The sequence below is a fragment of the Ornithorhynchus anatinus genome, chromosome 5, assembly GCF_004115215.2.
Source record: "Ornithorhynchus anatinus isolate Pmale09 chromosome 5, mOrnAna1.pri.v4, whole genome shotgun sequence".
NCBI lineage: Eukaryota > Metazoa > Chordata > Mammalia > Monotremata > Ornithorhynchidae > Ornithorhynchus > Ornithorhynchus anatinus.
Window position 1 is genome coordinate 38,430,615 of NC_041732.1, and position 15,367 is coordinate 38,445,981.

Here is a 15,367-nt window from a genome sequence, read left to right on the forward strand (position 1 = left end):
ACGGTGTTTGCTAAAAACTTAGCATGTGCCAGGCACTGTATTAACCACTGGGCATATAAAAATTAATCAGGTTGGACATAATCCATGTCCCACTTGGTACTCAGTCTTAATCCCTGTTTGACAGATGAGGTAACTGAGCCATAGAGAAGTTAAGTGACTGGCCCAAGGTTACACAGTGGCAGACAAGTGGCAGAGCTGGGATTTGAATCCAGGTTATCGACTCCGAGGCCTGAGCTCTTTCTGCTAGGCCACTCTGCTTCTCCTAGCCATAGTTCTCCTGCTCTGAGAGGTTGGATTATCTTTCCTTAACCCTTTTCCCTCCATTAGTTTCTCTTCGTTTGAGGCTAATAGATTATACCATAATCCCCTCAGGGCAGGATTTTTGTTTTTAAAACAGCAAATGTTATTAACTATCTTATTATGGGCTTTTATTGGGCCAAAGAAACCCAGCAGTGTCTGAGAGGAGATTGGAGGGGACCATAGCTTCTTTGTAATCCTGTCCCGATTCCAGGCCTGAGGCAAGGTCATGTGTGCTTTAGACCCCAAATTACCAGCACAGCTTCTGGCCCTGAAGCTTCCCAGACCCAAGTCAGCTACATAGCCACTCTGTTTGGATAACCTGGACCTGCCCAAGGATTTAGGTATCTTTGGATGGCATGTAGACCACCCTCCCACCCTGAAAATTCCACCTCAGACTAGGCCTGTGCCCTCTTTGGGGGACTCTTCTCCACTGGGCCTGACCCCTTGGGGGGCCGCTACCCACTTGATGCAGTCCCAGAGTGTCCCCAAAGTCCTGCAATGCAGTGATCATCATCATCAATGGTATTTATTGAGCACTTATTGTGTGTGGAGCACTATCCTAAACTCTTGGGAGAGTACAGTACAACAGAGTTGGAAGGCACATTCCCTGCCCACGTTGAGCTTGCAGGCTAGAGGGTAGTAGAAATGACCCTATGTAGGGCCTGGGTTTGGGGTGGCTGGGAGTAGCCATAATCTCTTCCCTGCCAGGCTTACATCCTGCATGTATATAATAATTCATAATGGTTATGGTACTTGCTTAAGCACTTAAATATCAGTCAGTCAATATGCAGAGCACTGTACTAAGCACTTGGGAGGGTACAATTCAACATAATTAGAGGACACGTTTCCTATTCATTAACAGGTTTATGTGTCATGCTCTGCACTAACCACTGAGATAGATACAAGATTATCAGGTTGGGTACAGTCCCTGTTCAAATGAGACTCTCAGGCTAAGTAGGAGGGAGAACAGGTATTGAATCCCCATTTTACAGATGAGGAAAGGAAACTGAGGCATAGAGAAGTTTTGCCCAAGGTCACACAGAAGACAAGTGGTGGAGTGAAATTAGAACCCAGGTCCTGTGACCCCAGGCCAGTGCTCTTTCCAACTGGCCACACTGCTTCTACATTTCCACTGTTCATTAGTAGTAAAAGAAGCAGTTTACTATAATGATGTAGTATGGAGGTAAGCATCCTGGTTAACTATCACAAGCTCTTATATAAGGGCTAGGAAGTTCCAAGTTCTGAACATTCACTTTGCTGCCCCCTGTTTGAAGAGTAGAAAGGCCAGGAACAGAATCTAACCTTGGGAGCTTCAAGAAAGAGCAGTAGAGAACTTAGCAAGAGATCTGGGCCTCTCCTGCCTTCCACCTCCCTCAACTCCTCCCTCAAAGTCTACTAGACTAGTTCTTGGCTATCAGTCCCATGCTCCCCTCCTAACTCCCTCCGTGCTGACTCCTCCTCATTTGAAACACATCCTAGGCAGTAAATATTGAAGTTCTAGCTGCTGCTATAAAGTATTTAGGCTTCATATTCTCAAATAGATGGAGTTGCTCAAAATGGACTTTAGTGGGTGTTTGTTTATTTCTGATCGCCAACCTGAGTGAAAAATGTATCACATAATAATAGCATATAAACATAGGCTTTGTTTCTGTTTTCTTTTGCTTTAGATAATAACTAAAGAGATTGAAGCAAATGAATGGAAGAAAAAATACGAAGAGACCCGACAAGAAGTTTTGGAGATGAGGTAGAGTTTCAGGAGAGTTGAGATTTTAGGGAACTCTTTTATGGCCATTTCTGTACATTCGTAAAAATAAAAAGTTAATCTGAGAAGGAAGTTTCCACTTAAAGTGGAACTCTAGTTTGAGAAATGATGCCCTTTGCAGTGGGGAGGTAAAAATGATGTAATTTTAAAACTTGTGCTTAGGACAGGACATAGCTACTATATATGAAATGTGCAATGCAGGTAGATAGTTTAGGCTTAGTTTCACTGTTGGACAATTGTGCGATTAGGGATCAGGGTAGGACAATTATCCCATCACTTTTACTCTGGGAAGGATTTACATAGAAGTTGGGACTTTTAATAAGCACAATATCCCTTCCTCCATTTAACTTCAAGTATAGGAAGCAAAATGTCAGAATGCGCAGAGTTGGGGGCTGTAAACTTAAAAGAAAGGGGCAGCTGGTTTAGCAGAACAAAGTCAGTATAAGGAAAGAAGAGATTTGAGTCCATTGTTTTTAAAATCTTTGTTTATGCAATGAGTGAATGTCCATTTTTACGTGACATCTGAATGCTTGAGTCAGAGCAGAACAAATGAGAAGGATTAGAAAGGGGCTGGCTCTTAAGCAGACACATGTGATGAATCAAAATGATGAAAACATATACTTAAGCATAGGAGTTATGTGCCGTTTCAGATATTTAGAATTCTTTTGGGCTGCTTCATTTCCCTTGATTATATTTTCATTGTGGTGGATGGCTGAGGCCTGTCTGATTTGGCATCCATACAACTTTATAAGCATTTGAAAAAATAAACCCAATGCACCTGTTTTTCTTCCTCTTTAGGAAAATCGTTGCCGAATATGAAAAGACAATTGCTCAAATGATAGGTAAGGGAAAAGGTGGTTTCAGTGTGGTGATGATGGCCTTTTGGGGTGGTTTTGTGGTCAGGGTATAGTTTAAAACAATATTAATATCTAATTTAAAGGCAGATTCACTGAATTATACTTCCATGAAACACTCCCACTTAGTTGTCTCTCTCATAATTTGGACCCATTTAGGAGATTGTAATCTTATAAAGAGCTCTACAGTTGTAACTCTGAGATTCTGTGGCTTGGTCAGTTAACAATATTTAATCATAATTAAGTTTTATCTTGGGACAGAGACTACATTCCTCCATAATCCTTAGAATCTCATGTTTCTTTCAAGAGTCTCTCTCCCTTTAATGACAAATTACAGTTTCCTTTTGGAGAACTCTGTAATACCCACCCCCCCCACCCCCCCCAACTAGGATCCAATAGTTTTAATCTAAAATTAGATTTTCAGAAAGCTCCTTTCATTTTCCCAGGGGAGTTTGGGCCTAGTAATCAAAGGCTGTCTATTGGTATGGTTGTGTGGTAGGCCTCCCCTGAGTGCATCAGATCATAACAGACTCATTTCAAGATAAGAGGATGCCAAAGTAATTCCACCTACCTTGTGATTCCCAGAAGATGAACAGAGAACAAACATGACGTCTCAGAAGAGTCTCCAGCAGTTGACCATGGAAAAGGAACAGGCCCTGGCTGATTTGAACTCTGTGGAGAGGTCCCTGTCTGATCTGTTCAGGAGATACGAGAACTTGAAGGGAGTCCTGGAAGGGTTTAAGAAGGTGCTATGCTCATTTGGAAACATCTGCTTCTTCTGTTTTCTTTCCTCTTTGCCGTATGCATGACTCACTCTTTTAAATTTTCCTGGTATGGAATGGGGGAATGAAGCAGGGGCCCTTTGGAGATGGAATCTCCAGGCTTTGCATGGCCCTTCTTTATTGTTCTCCTTTAACTTTATCCTGATTCACTGCCTTTGGCATCTTGCATATGACTGCAGCAAGATCTTACTTAATCAGTGGCATTTATCGAGCACATACTGCGTGCAGAGCACTATACTAAGAGCTTGGAAGATTATAGCAGAGTCAGTAGACATGTTCCCTCCTCATAAGAGAGCTTACAGTCTAGGCAGAGAGACAGACATTAAAATAAAAAAATTAAATAATTGCAGATATGTACATAAGTGCTGTACAGCTGAGGGTGGGGCAAATATCGAGTGCTTAAAGGGTACAGATACAGCTGTTAATATCCCTTGAGTCAGAGCTCTTCCCACATTAGGCCAAGTGGTGACAAATCTGATCTACATCAGCCTCATTTGGAACCTATTATTCAAGAAAGACTCTTTGAGTATTAGAACGTCCTCTCCCAAGCGCTTGGTACAGTGCTCTGCAAATAGTAAATGTTCAGTAAATATCACAGGTTGATTAGCAATGAATTTTGAGTGGATCTGAAGCAGTCATCACACTCTAGAGTAAAATGCCTAACCTTAAAGAATAATGCCTGGGAAAGGGCACGTTCTTTTCATTTTAAGTTGCAATCTCCCTTTAACAGAATGAAGAGGCTTTGAAAAAATGTGCTCAAGATTACTTAACCAGAGTTAAACAAGAGGAACAGCGATATCAGGCCCTGAAAATCCATGCAGAAGAAAAACTAGACAAGTAAGAGTCTAAAACAGGGCTTCCTGTATTTCAGAATATCATGGGAGGGCGAGAGGAAGAATGATGAGTACTCTTAAACCCAGGCTTATGAAGTTCTTTTAAAAAAATTCATTCACGATGCCACCAGTAGCCTTTATTGAACATCTTTTCAGAAGCTAACCTTCCCTTTTCTTGTTTCTACTGCGTTGTGAATTTTTACATAAATTTTGACCCTGGGAGTAGTTTATCAGATTTTAACTTCAGCATGATTCAACACCTGATTTGCATATTAGGATGGTGATATCCTGGCAGTCCGTCATCAGAAAAAAGATAACTCCATTATCACAGAGATGATACATTCTGTGATAGAATACTTCCTCACTAATCCCCAATGGCAGCAGTCCTATTCCAGAACCTGTCTTTAGGCCTCTCTACCATTACTTAAAAACCACAGTTATTATTATTTGACTCAGTTGACGGATCACCTTTCCTATTTTAGCTCATTTTTTGTAAGTGTAGGAGGGGTCCATATCTGGGGAGTACCAAGTAGCAGCAATGCTCCTTTTTAATAATTAATCTTGTAATTTTGTCTTCATTAACAACTCCAACACTACCATGGTGAAGAGCCAACGAAGAGATTGCTCAAGTACGCACAAAAGCAAAAGCTGAGAGTGTGGCTCTCCATGCTGGGCTTCGTAAAGAACAGATGAAAGTGGAGTCCCTAGAAAGAGCTCTTCAGCAGAAGGTAAAGAAACATATTTTAACTGAAGCTGTGGTATTCCCTTTATAGTGGCTTTTGTTGCCTCACAGCTTATAATTGTAAACAAAATCACCAAGGCAGCTTCCAAATGGGTTGGCTTACTGAGTTGTTTGACCTATTATGGGGAAAATCAATTTTAATTAGGTGCCTTTGAGACAAGGTAGCTACTCCTTTATATTTTGAAGGCATATTACTCCTCTTTGGCATCCCCTCTCCCATTGGATCCTCCTTTGGGTGCCATATTCAACTAACCTCCTTCAGTATTTTCCTTCCTGCACCTCTTTCTCTGATCTGAAGCTCTGCTGTGACATTCCCTTAGCCGGAAAGATAAGTTTGGGCATGTCTATGCTGAAGGAGGAAGCCTCTTCAGAGACTGTTCTTCTCAGTTCAAACTAACTTTGGCAATTCCCTTTTACCTTTTGCTTTTCAGAACCAAGAAATTGAAGAATTGACCAAGATCTGTGATGAGCTGATTGCCAAGCTGGGAAAGACCGATTGAACCTCTCCTTCTGCTGATTGAACAAATCTACGCTTGGCTGCTTTCTTGTGACTCCAAGCACCTTGCCTTACCCAGGAATATTCTCCCCATAGCAAAGAAAAAGCACATGCATACTGCACCTGTTAAGCTTTGCTGCAGATTCCACAGCCCTGGAAGAAATTCTAGAGAGCTACACAGTCACTTAGTATTGTTTTCCCAGCCTCAGATTTCTTTGAATTAGTCAGTAGTCAGAGTCAGTAGAACATTAGACTAGTAAGTTTGGGTTTGTGGATTTTGTGATGGCATTTTTTTTGTTTTTGTTTTTTTTAGTCAGCAGTTCCACAGTCAGCTCTATAAATTCCAGGGGCTGATCCAGATGTGACAGGTTTGAGGTCTTCTGCTTGCAGTCCCAAATCTGATTTTCAGCTCATTTTGCCTTATTTTATCTTTATTTCAAATGGCTTTTGATACTAATGGATTTGTCAGAGTGAAGGGAGCATCTGATGGGTCAGTAGGTAATAAGTGCCATTTATTAATCAGGGATGGATTCCTGAAGGTTGTGTAGCTTTGCCTCAGTTTTCAGAAAGTTACTAATGCACAGGATTGGTCTTTTAAAGGGCTAAATATGGACTTGTAGTGCCTCTGTCAATCTAGGTTGGAGCATAATCAGATCATTCACCTGGGACCACCTTGGGTCCTTGGGATGACATGCTCTCCCAGTTTGGTATTGCTGAAGCAGGTTTTGTTTAATCAAATGGATTACTTTCTCAAGACTCTGGTCCAAGAATTCAGTAAGATAATGGAATGATGGTCTTGATTGCAAGCCCTTGCTTGCATTTCTGCTGGTGCACTTTAATGCCTAGCTCTATGGTCAAGCCTTCGGGGTTCCCTAGCTTTTAGGAAATGTGATGACAAGGTCTTGGTTCCTTTAGAAAAGCTGCATTGGTTTGAAGCCTTGCCAGTTTTCTGAACAGATGCTTCCCTTTGGTGCTGAGGCAGAGGGGTGACAGATTCAACAAAAAACTTTGCTCTGACCTGTGTATTTTGAAGCCAGTCAGTCTTCTCCTCTGCTTTTTGGTTAGGAAATGAACATATATATTTTTAAACATAATTGATTTTTCATGCCAGCTTTGAGAGAAAAATCCCCTATAAAGAGTTTAGATCTCATTAAATAAGAAGATGACTCCTGTTGCTCTCTGGTGACCATGAGGAGATTAAGGAAGAAGGGGCAATTCTAAATTTTCTTTCAGTATTGCTATAGCCATGTGATGTTTTGAGCTGTGAATACAAAATAAGAAAGTTTAAAACCTTAGGTCCCTAGGATTTAAGCCAAACAAAACAAAAGGCAGTGTAAAAGCTGAGAAAGTCAAGACTTTCCTTTTTTTGTGGGGGGGGGGGGTATTGCTATTAAAATTTCTTGCTTGTGCTATGAAAGATAGTAAAAAAAAAAAAATTCACACAACTAAACCATATCCCAATGGTTTTTAGAAGAGACTCAAACTTCAGAAAGTTTAGATGGTAGCATTCAGGGGTATTTCCGGTGGATTCCCTTTGGAAAGACCAGGCCGAATTCGTGCAGACACATTCAAGCTCTCTTTCCTTGTAGCCAAGTACCCAGAAGTCCTCAGAGCGATTTACAGTATATTAAATGTATGTAGATTTTTATACTGTATTTGTACTACTATTGCATGATCAGCTTTCGCTTTGAGCTTTACCTGTTTGCACAGTGGAGACCCTCTCATATGCCAGAGGTATTCAGCTTACTATACCATTTACAGTTCATGTAGGTTCAGGATTCTTCAACTACAGATAAATGTCCTTCTAAAGCTGAGTCGCAGTCTATTAATACGTATTTTCCTTAATTGGTGCTGAGGCTCTGTTCTAAAGCCTTTTCTCAAAATTTGGTGGTTTTTTTTTTTTTTTTAAAAAAAAAGAACATGAGTACTGAAAATTTAAAGGTTGGGAGGGAAGTGACAGATACCCTTTTTGGCTTTGAAAACGTTTACTGTGGCTTAAAATGCATCTTGGGCTACAGGTCTCAATTCCATTGGTTGAAATGCCTCCAATTAGTGGAATAAGGGACAGATTTTTCCCTCTTCAGCTCTGAATTACCCAGGGAAATACACTCTAGCATTTTTCAGAATTGAAGTCTACTGATCTTACTTGCTGCTCTGCCTTCATAGAAATAGCCAATCTAATCTGTGTTGAGAATGCCAAACATATCGTTCCTATTTGATTTATGCCTAAAATCTATTTTATTAACTGTATTTTATATAAAGAGTTTAAGTGTTAAGATGAAGGTGATGACAATCCTCTCCTAGCCCACATGTACCAGTTTAGCAGGGCATTAGGAAGTGGCTTTGCTGAGCAGGGTTAAAAGACCCTGTTGAAGATGAGCCCCGATGGCTCTCCTGGCAGCAGGCACAGTGACACTGGAACATTATCTTTTCAGTGGAAGGGCAATTCCAGACAAATGAGAGAAGTCGCCTAGGCTTCCAGCAGATCACAGTAGGAAAAGTCAGGTGTGTGTTGTTTTTTTCATTTGTTTTTTAGTTATCAGAGGGCAACAGATAAGGATGCCCAGCATATATGGCTTCCCATTGCTAGAAGAGTGCAGCCTAGCGCTAGTCTTCAGCATATTTGATAACTAAGGTACCTCTACTCTAGTACCTTAGTGACAGTCCAGCCATGAAAACAGAGAAAACTGGCTAAACATACTGAACAGTATATTAATCTACATGTTTGACTTTGCCAATGTGCATATTCTTATCTAGAATTCTTTTAAGAGAAACTGATATTTTCTAGGAGGAATTAGCAATTTTTCATTTGGTCATGGTTACAATCAATGCTGGTTGCGCCTCAAAAGGTTTGCTTTATTTGGAGAAGCGCCTTCAAGTCTAGTTGCTTGACTGACCTAACCAAAGCTCTTCTGCAAAATTGGTTTGAAAACATTGAGAGAAGTAACTTTCTCACATGATTTTTGGCCCTCCTTGCTCTTTCAGCCCCAGCCCGAATTAGGAAGTGCAAAGTCACGTGAAAGATAATGAGGGTTTGGAAGTAGGCCAGTTTAGAACCTTTGAAAGAGATTCAGTTCTGGTTTTTTGGAAGATAGTTTAAGCATGAAACCTTTTAACCCAAACTAGTCAAATTTCTCACCAAGCCCACTTCACATCCCTCTCCCACACCCCCTGCCCCACCGCATTCTAAGCCCTTACAAAAAATAGATTCCCTGATGTAAAGCACTGAGATTCACAAACACATTTGCCAAATGACTCTGGAGTGGTACTTTGAAGACCTCATCACAGCATCATGTCCTACAACTCCACTTTCACTGTACATTTTAAAAAGCCTCTCTAGCAACTCCGAAGCCAAAATCCACGTTGTTGAAAAGGATACAATTTGATTAGAATGACTTCTGTTCACATGAGTAATTCTGAGTGAGGTGAAAGAAATGTAATGAAGACTTTTCTAGGGAGAAAATTATGTAGCCTCTTTTGGCTTTGTTTTTACTGTTAGACAAATTTTGAAAATGGGTACAAATTGCATCTATTTCTCCTTTCTGTGAATTTTATAATTAGGTAAATCCTAGTCCCTGATAGGATCCCCTCACAAACTATGGTTTCTCCCTTTAGGTCTCTTGTTGGGAAACCTGAAACGAGGTCTTAAGTAAAAATAGCAGGACCACGTTTTCAGCACTGGCTGGGCTTCTGTTTTGAAGAACAGAATAGAGAGAAAGAAAAAATTTGCTTACTGGAGAACAAAAGCAAAAAAAAAAAAAAGAATCTGGCAATCAATTCTTAGTATAGGGTTCAGGGGGACTTAATCCTCAGAGTTTAAAATATAAAATAGTAAAGTATCGGAAGAAATCTTAACCTCACCCCAAATAGATGAAATTTGATTAGCTCAGATGTTTTCCATAAAATTACCAACTCAGCATCTTAAGAAAAAGCAATGTCCTGTGCTAGCTGAATTTAGAGAAGATTTTTCAGTTTGAAAGGTAACTGAAAGAGTAGACTTTTCTCTAAAGGCATCTTTTGCGGATGGGACATCTAAAAGACAGTATTTTATAGTGGAGATCTGTTCCCATAGGCCAGAATGAGTATCCTGGAATCTTTTGCACTTTCGTGGTTTTTGTCTAAATGCAGTTCCCATTTCTGTGCCTCTCAGCATGCAGTTAGGTTTGGACAAACAAGATTCCTAAGGAATGATTTATTAACTATAATATGGTTATAGTTGCTATATAAATATATATTATGGTTATAGTTCTATATAATGGAGGCTTTGCGTGTAATTTTAGGCCTGTGGCATCTTGTATACTCCTTTAATACCTTACTGGGGGCCAGGCTTGAAGCTGTGATGTGGGCAGATGTCGTCTTCCTTGTATCTTCATTTTAGAATTGTACAACATACCACTTTGCCCCCTCTTCCTCTAGGTGGTATTTGGAGTGGGCTCTGAAACATTTATTCCCTCTTCACATTCTTAGTGATTTTTATGCTTTATGTCTGATGTAACTCTAAGGACTTGATGACTAAGCCAATCCCAATCTAAATTCAGGGAAATTTGCAAGTAACCATGTTCCAGCTTTAGAAGCCAGGCCCTCCCCTCTTTGTGATAGAATCCAGTCACCCCCTCTTAATTCTCAAAGGTGCCAGTAAAATACTCAGTGTTGCTGTTAGCAAGTGTACATTTGCCAATAGATATCCATATATACTAATGTGCCAAGAAGTGAAATCCTAATTGCACATCGGCTTCCACTGTGTCCCTGTGACTTCCATACAGTGAGTGAATACCCTCCCTCTAGGAGGAAAGACTGTGGGTTGACTACTATCAGGATTGCTTTGTAAATGTAAGGGTCATCTACATAAATTTTATATGCACAATAATTTCCCTTTTTATATGTCAGGTAAATATTTGTAAGAGTTATACTCACACAAATGAGATTATTATAATGATTACTAATATATTTTTTCCATGTCTCATTGCCTGAATAAAAACTGTTTACCACTGTTCAATTAGTGTTCCCTGTGTGTTAAATTGTTTCCTCCAATAGTGTGTCTGTGGCTGATCCTCACTCTTATAATCTATATATTTCAGTGGAAAATTAGAAAAGGCAATGACAGGTCTGTTCCCTTAATTCATGGGGTTTTAAACACATTTTTTTTTCCTCTGGAGAATGGGGGCAGGTCCTTCATTCAGGTAGATTTTATTTCCCTTGCCACATTGTTGCTTTCTCTTTCCACGCAGACCAAGTTTTGACAGGTCTCCACAACATCTGCATCTTTAGCCCAATCCACTTGATGCAGTGAAGGCTGGTTAAAAGGTTGCTGAGGCGCTTTTTTGGTCAGTGATCATCTGAGCAGACAACCCGACATGGGAGAAGCAAATGCTGAGAGAATGCTACATTAGAATCCACAGGATTTCGCTGACCTGTGCTTTGTACAGAAGGATCACTGCCAGGAGAGAGCCTTTTGGTTGCTGGTTACTCTCATTCCTTTTTGAAGGGCAGCAGGACATTTCTGAGCTGTGCACTGAAGGGGATAGTCCAATGGGGGAGTTCATTCCACACTTCAGGACTTGGATGGTATCCAGCAAGGAAAACCAGAGTGTTGTGTCTTTGTTACTGTTTGCTGCTTGTTGCAACTTTGCACAGCTTTCATTAAACACATAAAGGGAAGGCTCTCGCCTCCAGGATTTTTAATTCTAAAACCAGCATAAACAAACCCCCTAGATTGTGTCCTTTTTACTGACCTTTTGGAGGTGCTGAAATGACAAGTAGGAAACAGTCTAGAGTAACAACCTGAGAATGGAGTGTGTCCACTCAAAGATGCAGTTCTAAAGACTTGTTTTTTTGGCTAAAGGAGGTGGCTGTTTGCTCTGCATTGATGAAACACACTGCTCCTGAAAAATTTCAGCTGTTCAGCATTCCCAGTTCTCATCTCTCTTCTGGAATTGTGGATTCCTTGGGAGCAGAGGGTTTTGTCAGAAGATTGTTCTCAGTTGGCCGCTTTTGGTTGCTGGCCTACTGTTTGGCCACCACCTCCCTGCCTTCCGCTTGCTAGGAGACAGTCTTATACAGCAAATTAGTCCAGTATTAAGCTCTGTCAGCTGAGCCCTCTCTCAGTCTCACTTTCCTTTTCCCTTCCTCTCTCCTCTCACCCCACCACCATATACACTCTTGGGGTGGAAATGTTTCAGGGAGCTTACAAGGAAAATCATCCATTTCCCAAATGTCTGTATTTCAACTATACAGTTAAAGATCATCAATGGTATTTTATGAGTGCTTATTGTGTCCAGAGCATGGTAGTAAGTGCTTGGAAGAGTACAACAGACTTGGTAGATATGTTCCCTGCCCATAACAAGCATACAGTCTAGAGGGGGAGACAGACATTAATAGAAATTCATAATAGGTAATTTACAGATATGTACAAAAGTGTTATGGGGCTGAAGGTGGAGAGAATATCAAATGCCCAAAGATCACAGATCAAAGTGGACAGATGACACAGACGGGAGAGGGAGCCAGGGAAAAGAGACCTTAGTCTGGAAAGGCCTCTTCAGACATATAAAGAGCTCATATTACAAGCTGAAGAAGTCCAATTGTCCACGTCTGGATGTTATGTAAGAAATCCCCAAAACATGTCTGGATTATAAATCCCCCTGTGGGTGAAACATGAAGCACTGGGTCCCTTGACCCTTGTTTTCAAAGCCCTTAAACCTTTTGATACTCACCCCACAGCAATTATATACATATCCTTATTCTTTGTGCTGTCCTTTACTTAATTTACTTTAATGTCTGTCTCTCCAATTAGATTATAAATTCCTTGAGAGCAGAGATCCTATCTACCACCTATATTGCATTGTGCTTTCCATGTGTAGTACAGTGTTGGGCACAAAAAGTGCTCAAAAATACAGATTGATTAAAAGGTAAAGAAATCTTTAAGGGTGTGCTGCTAACTTGCTTTTCCATTAGGCATGAAGCCTGGATAATGCCCTTGGAATTATCTGACCTGTCCAATTTGGCTAAGTACGCATAAGCCATAGATACAGCTGTAAGTATCTTATTCTGAGCTTCCAATCCAGTCATTTAAAATTACACATGCTCCACACTTCCATGTTAATACCTGAGTGGTCATTTTATGGTGTTAGGCAGCGCCAGGAAACGTTCATCATGAAGACTGTCTTCACCTTGATAATTGTCACTTCCCTGGTAATGGACAGTAAGTGTCATGTCTATTGAAGCTGGTAGAAACCTCATAATCCTGGTCGTGTCCTTATTTGTATCCCTTCTGTCTGTCTTGCTGCTTAATCTCTGAAATGCAGAACTCGGCTTGTGAGGAAGAGACTACCTTCCTTGCCAGCCGAGGTTCTTCTAGCCATTCCTTTGGATAGCTTGAAGTGAAGAAGTAAAACCTAGAATTCATTTAAAAAATACCTTACCTTGATGGGTTTAGTGTAGCCAGGTCAATGAAAACTGCTATATCATTTTGACACATCAAAACAAGGAGTATTCATTCCCTGTCATATTTATTGAGCGCTTACTTTGTGCAGAGCACTGTACAATACAACAATAAACAGACACATTACCTGGCCACAATGAGCCAGCATGGCCTAGTAGAAAGAGTACAGGACTTGAAGTCAGAGGATCTGGGTTCTAATGCCAGGTCTGCCAATTGCCTGCTGGGTGACCTTGGGCAAGTTTCTAAACTTCTCTTTGCCTGTTCCCTCATCTGTAAAATGGGGAGTCAATACCTGTTCTCTTTTTACTGAGACTATGAGCCCCATGTGGGACAGGGATGGTGTCTGATCTAATTAATTTGTGTGGGACAGGGACGGTTCTGATCTAATTAATTTGTAGCTACCCCAGCACATAGAATAGTGCTTGACACATAAGAGTTTAGCAAATACTATAACAATTTTTTCATAGTTTTAGTTTTATTCATATTAATGTCTGTTTCCCCCCTCTAGATTTAAAGTTCATTATCGGCACAGAATGTGTCTGCTAATTCTGTTGCACTCTCCAAAGTGCTTAGAACAGTCCTCTGTACTTAGCGCTCAGTAAATATGACTGATTAATAATGTCTGGGTTTGCAGGGAGGTGGCAGGGAAATTTTGTATGCAAGGTTTGCTGCTTTTTGTCTTGCTGTAGAAAGTCTTACCTTCTGGCTCAAAGGGAGACCATTCGACTGTTGAGCGCTGGTCGTTGTGTAGGTGCTATTGGGTAATCTGTGAATGGTCTTAATGGATCCCTTAGTGACAGTGGTGTTTGTGTGAAAATGATGCCTTATTTCTTTCCAGAAAAAAACAACTAGACCAGAAAATCATGGACTCCTTTTAGACTGAATTCCCAAGTAGATGGACTGAAATGGAATCCAAATCTTGGGTGCATTCTTTTAATGCGTCTTTAATTAGAATCTTTTGTGCATTTTCCCAGGATATGTGCATTCGCTCTTGGCAATGGTTATTTCTCCTTTTTGTTGATGGGGGCTTCAGAACAAAATCCATAGGTTGTCCCCAAATATCTCATAAACCATCATTTTAACCCCCATAAAACAATTTGAAAGAACAGTTTTCAAGAAGCCATATTCTTAAATTTGCATTTTCACTTCCTCTCTGCTGGAGATTCTTATTAGGAATTGGGAGGAGGAAGGGAGACTGAAGGAACTAGGAATCATTCTTAAACAATAACCAGCCCCAGAAATATCAAGAGCTGACAGTAAGCTAGGGCAGATTCCCCAACATACAGAGGGAAAACTATTTGGAGCTTTCAAATATACTGATATGAGAACAAAAGGGAGGGAAGAAGTCACTTTCAGGGGAGGAGGGGCCCTAACTTTAAACAGTCAATTTGAATTTGATTAATTTAATATTAATGTTAATTTTAGAGACTGTTACAGCTTTGTCATTATGGGTAGTTAGAATTACAGCACCATTATTCCACTGATTTGGGGCCTTCTGGGATAATTCATTCATTCAATAGTATTTATTGAGCGATTACTATGTGCAGAGCACTTTACTAACCGTTTGGAATGTACAAATCGGCAACAGATAGAGACAGTCCCTGCCCTTTGACGGGCTTACAGTCTAATCGGGGGAAACACGCAGACAAGAACAATGGCAATAAATAGAGTCAAGGGGAAGAACATCTCATAAAAACAATGGCAAATAAATAATCTTGTACTGGAATTTCAAGAGGAGCCCAGACATTTTGCCTGTTGGCATGAAGTAGTGAATGTGCCATCCATGTCCATGAAGCCTTGACATTTTATTGTAATTTGTTCCTATTAAATCCAGATTTTTCCAGACACTCATTTCCTTCTTCCCTTTCAGCTGAGCCTTGTAACACATCATCACCACTTTTCCGCAAAAATAAATTACCAACAGGATGGGTAAAATGCAATTATCCTTGCTATGACATCTGCTGGAGCAAACGGGCCTGAATAGCCACTAGACGGTGCCCTTGAGTCAATTTGGAATCTCCACCACCGATCAACCCTTTTCAACCCTTTGGATCTGAATGGCATCAACCACAATTGACTTCTAGTTCTCTTTTTTAATTTTTTCTCCGCGGTTTTAATGCCATTGTGTGTTTGTGTTTTTAAAATTAGGCTTCTGAACGT

The 15,367-nt window shown here is 40.5% G+C and overlaps 1 protein-coding gene across 7 annotated transcripts in view; it reads left to right on the top strand.

The window, feature by feature from the left end:
* The window catches only part of TACC1 (transforming acidic coiled-coil containing protein 1), a 111,931-nt gene extending 101,166 nt beyond the window's left edge, over positions 1-10,765 (top strand). For 6 of the 7 annotated variants that reach the window (XM_029064341.2, XM_029064342.2, XM_029064338.2 and 3 more), the window contains 6 exons: positions 1,968-2,044; positions 2,861-2,904; positions 3,502-3,662; positions 4,429-4,535; positions 5,139-5,259; positions 5,705-10,765. In XM_029064341.2, the coding sequence (XP_028920174.1) occupies positions 1,968-2,044; positions 2,861-2,904; positions 3,502-3,662; positions 4,429-4,535; positions 5,139-5,259; positions 5,705-5,773 (579 nt within the window). In that variant the 3' untranslated portion in view covers positions 5,774-10,765. The remainder of the gene's footprint in view (positions 1-1,967; positions 2,045-2,860; positions 2,905-3,501; positions 3,663-4,428; positions 4,536-5,138; positions 5,260-5,704) is intronic. The other variant, XM_029064340.2, reaches the window with a different exon arrangement.
* Positions 10,766-15,367: the final 4,602 nt, after the last annotated feature.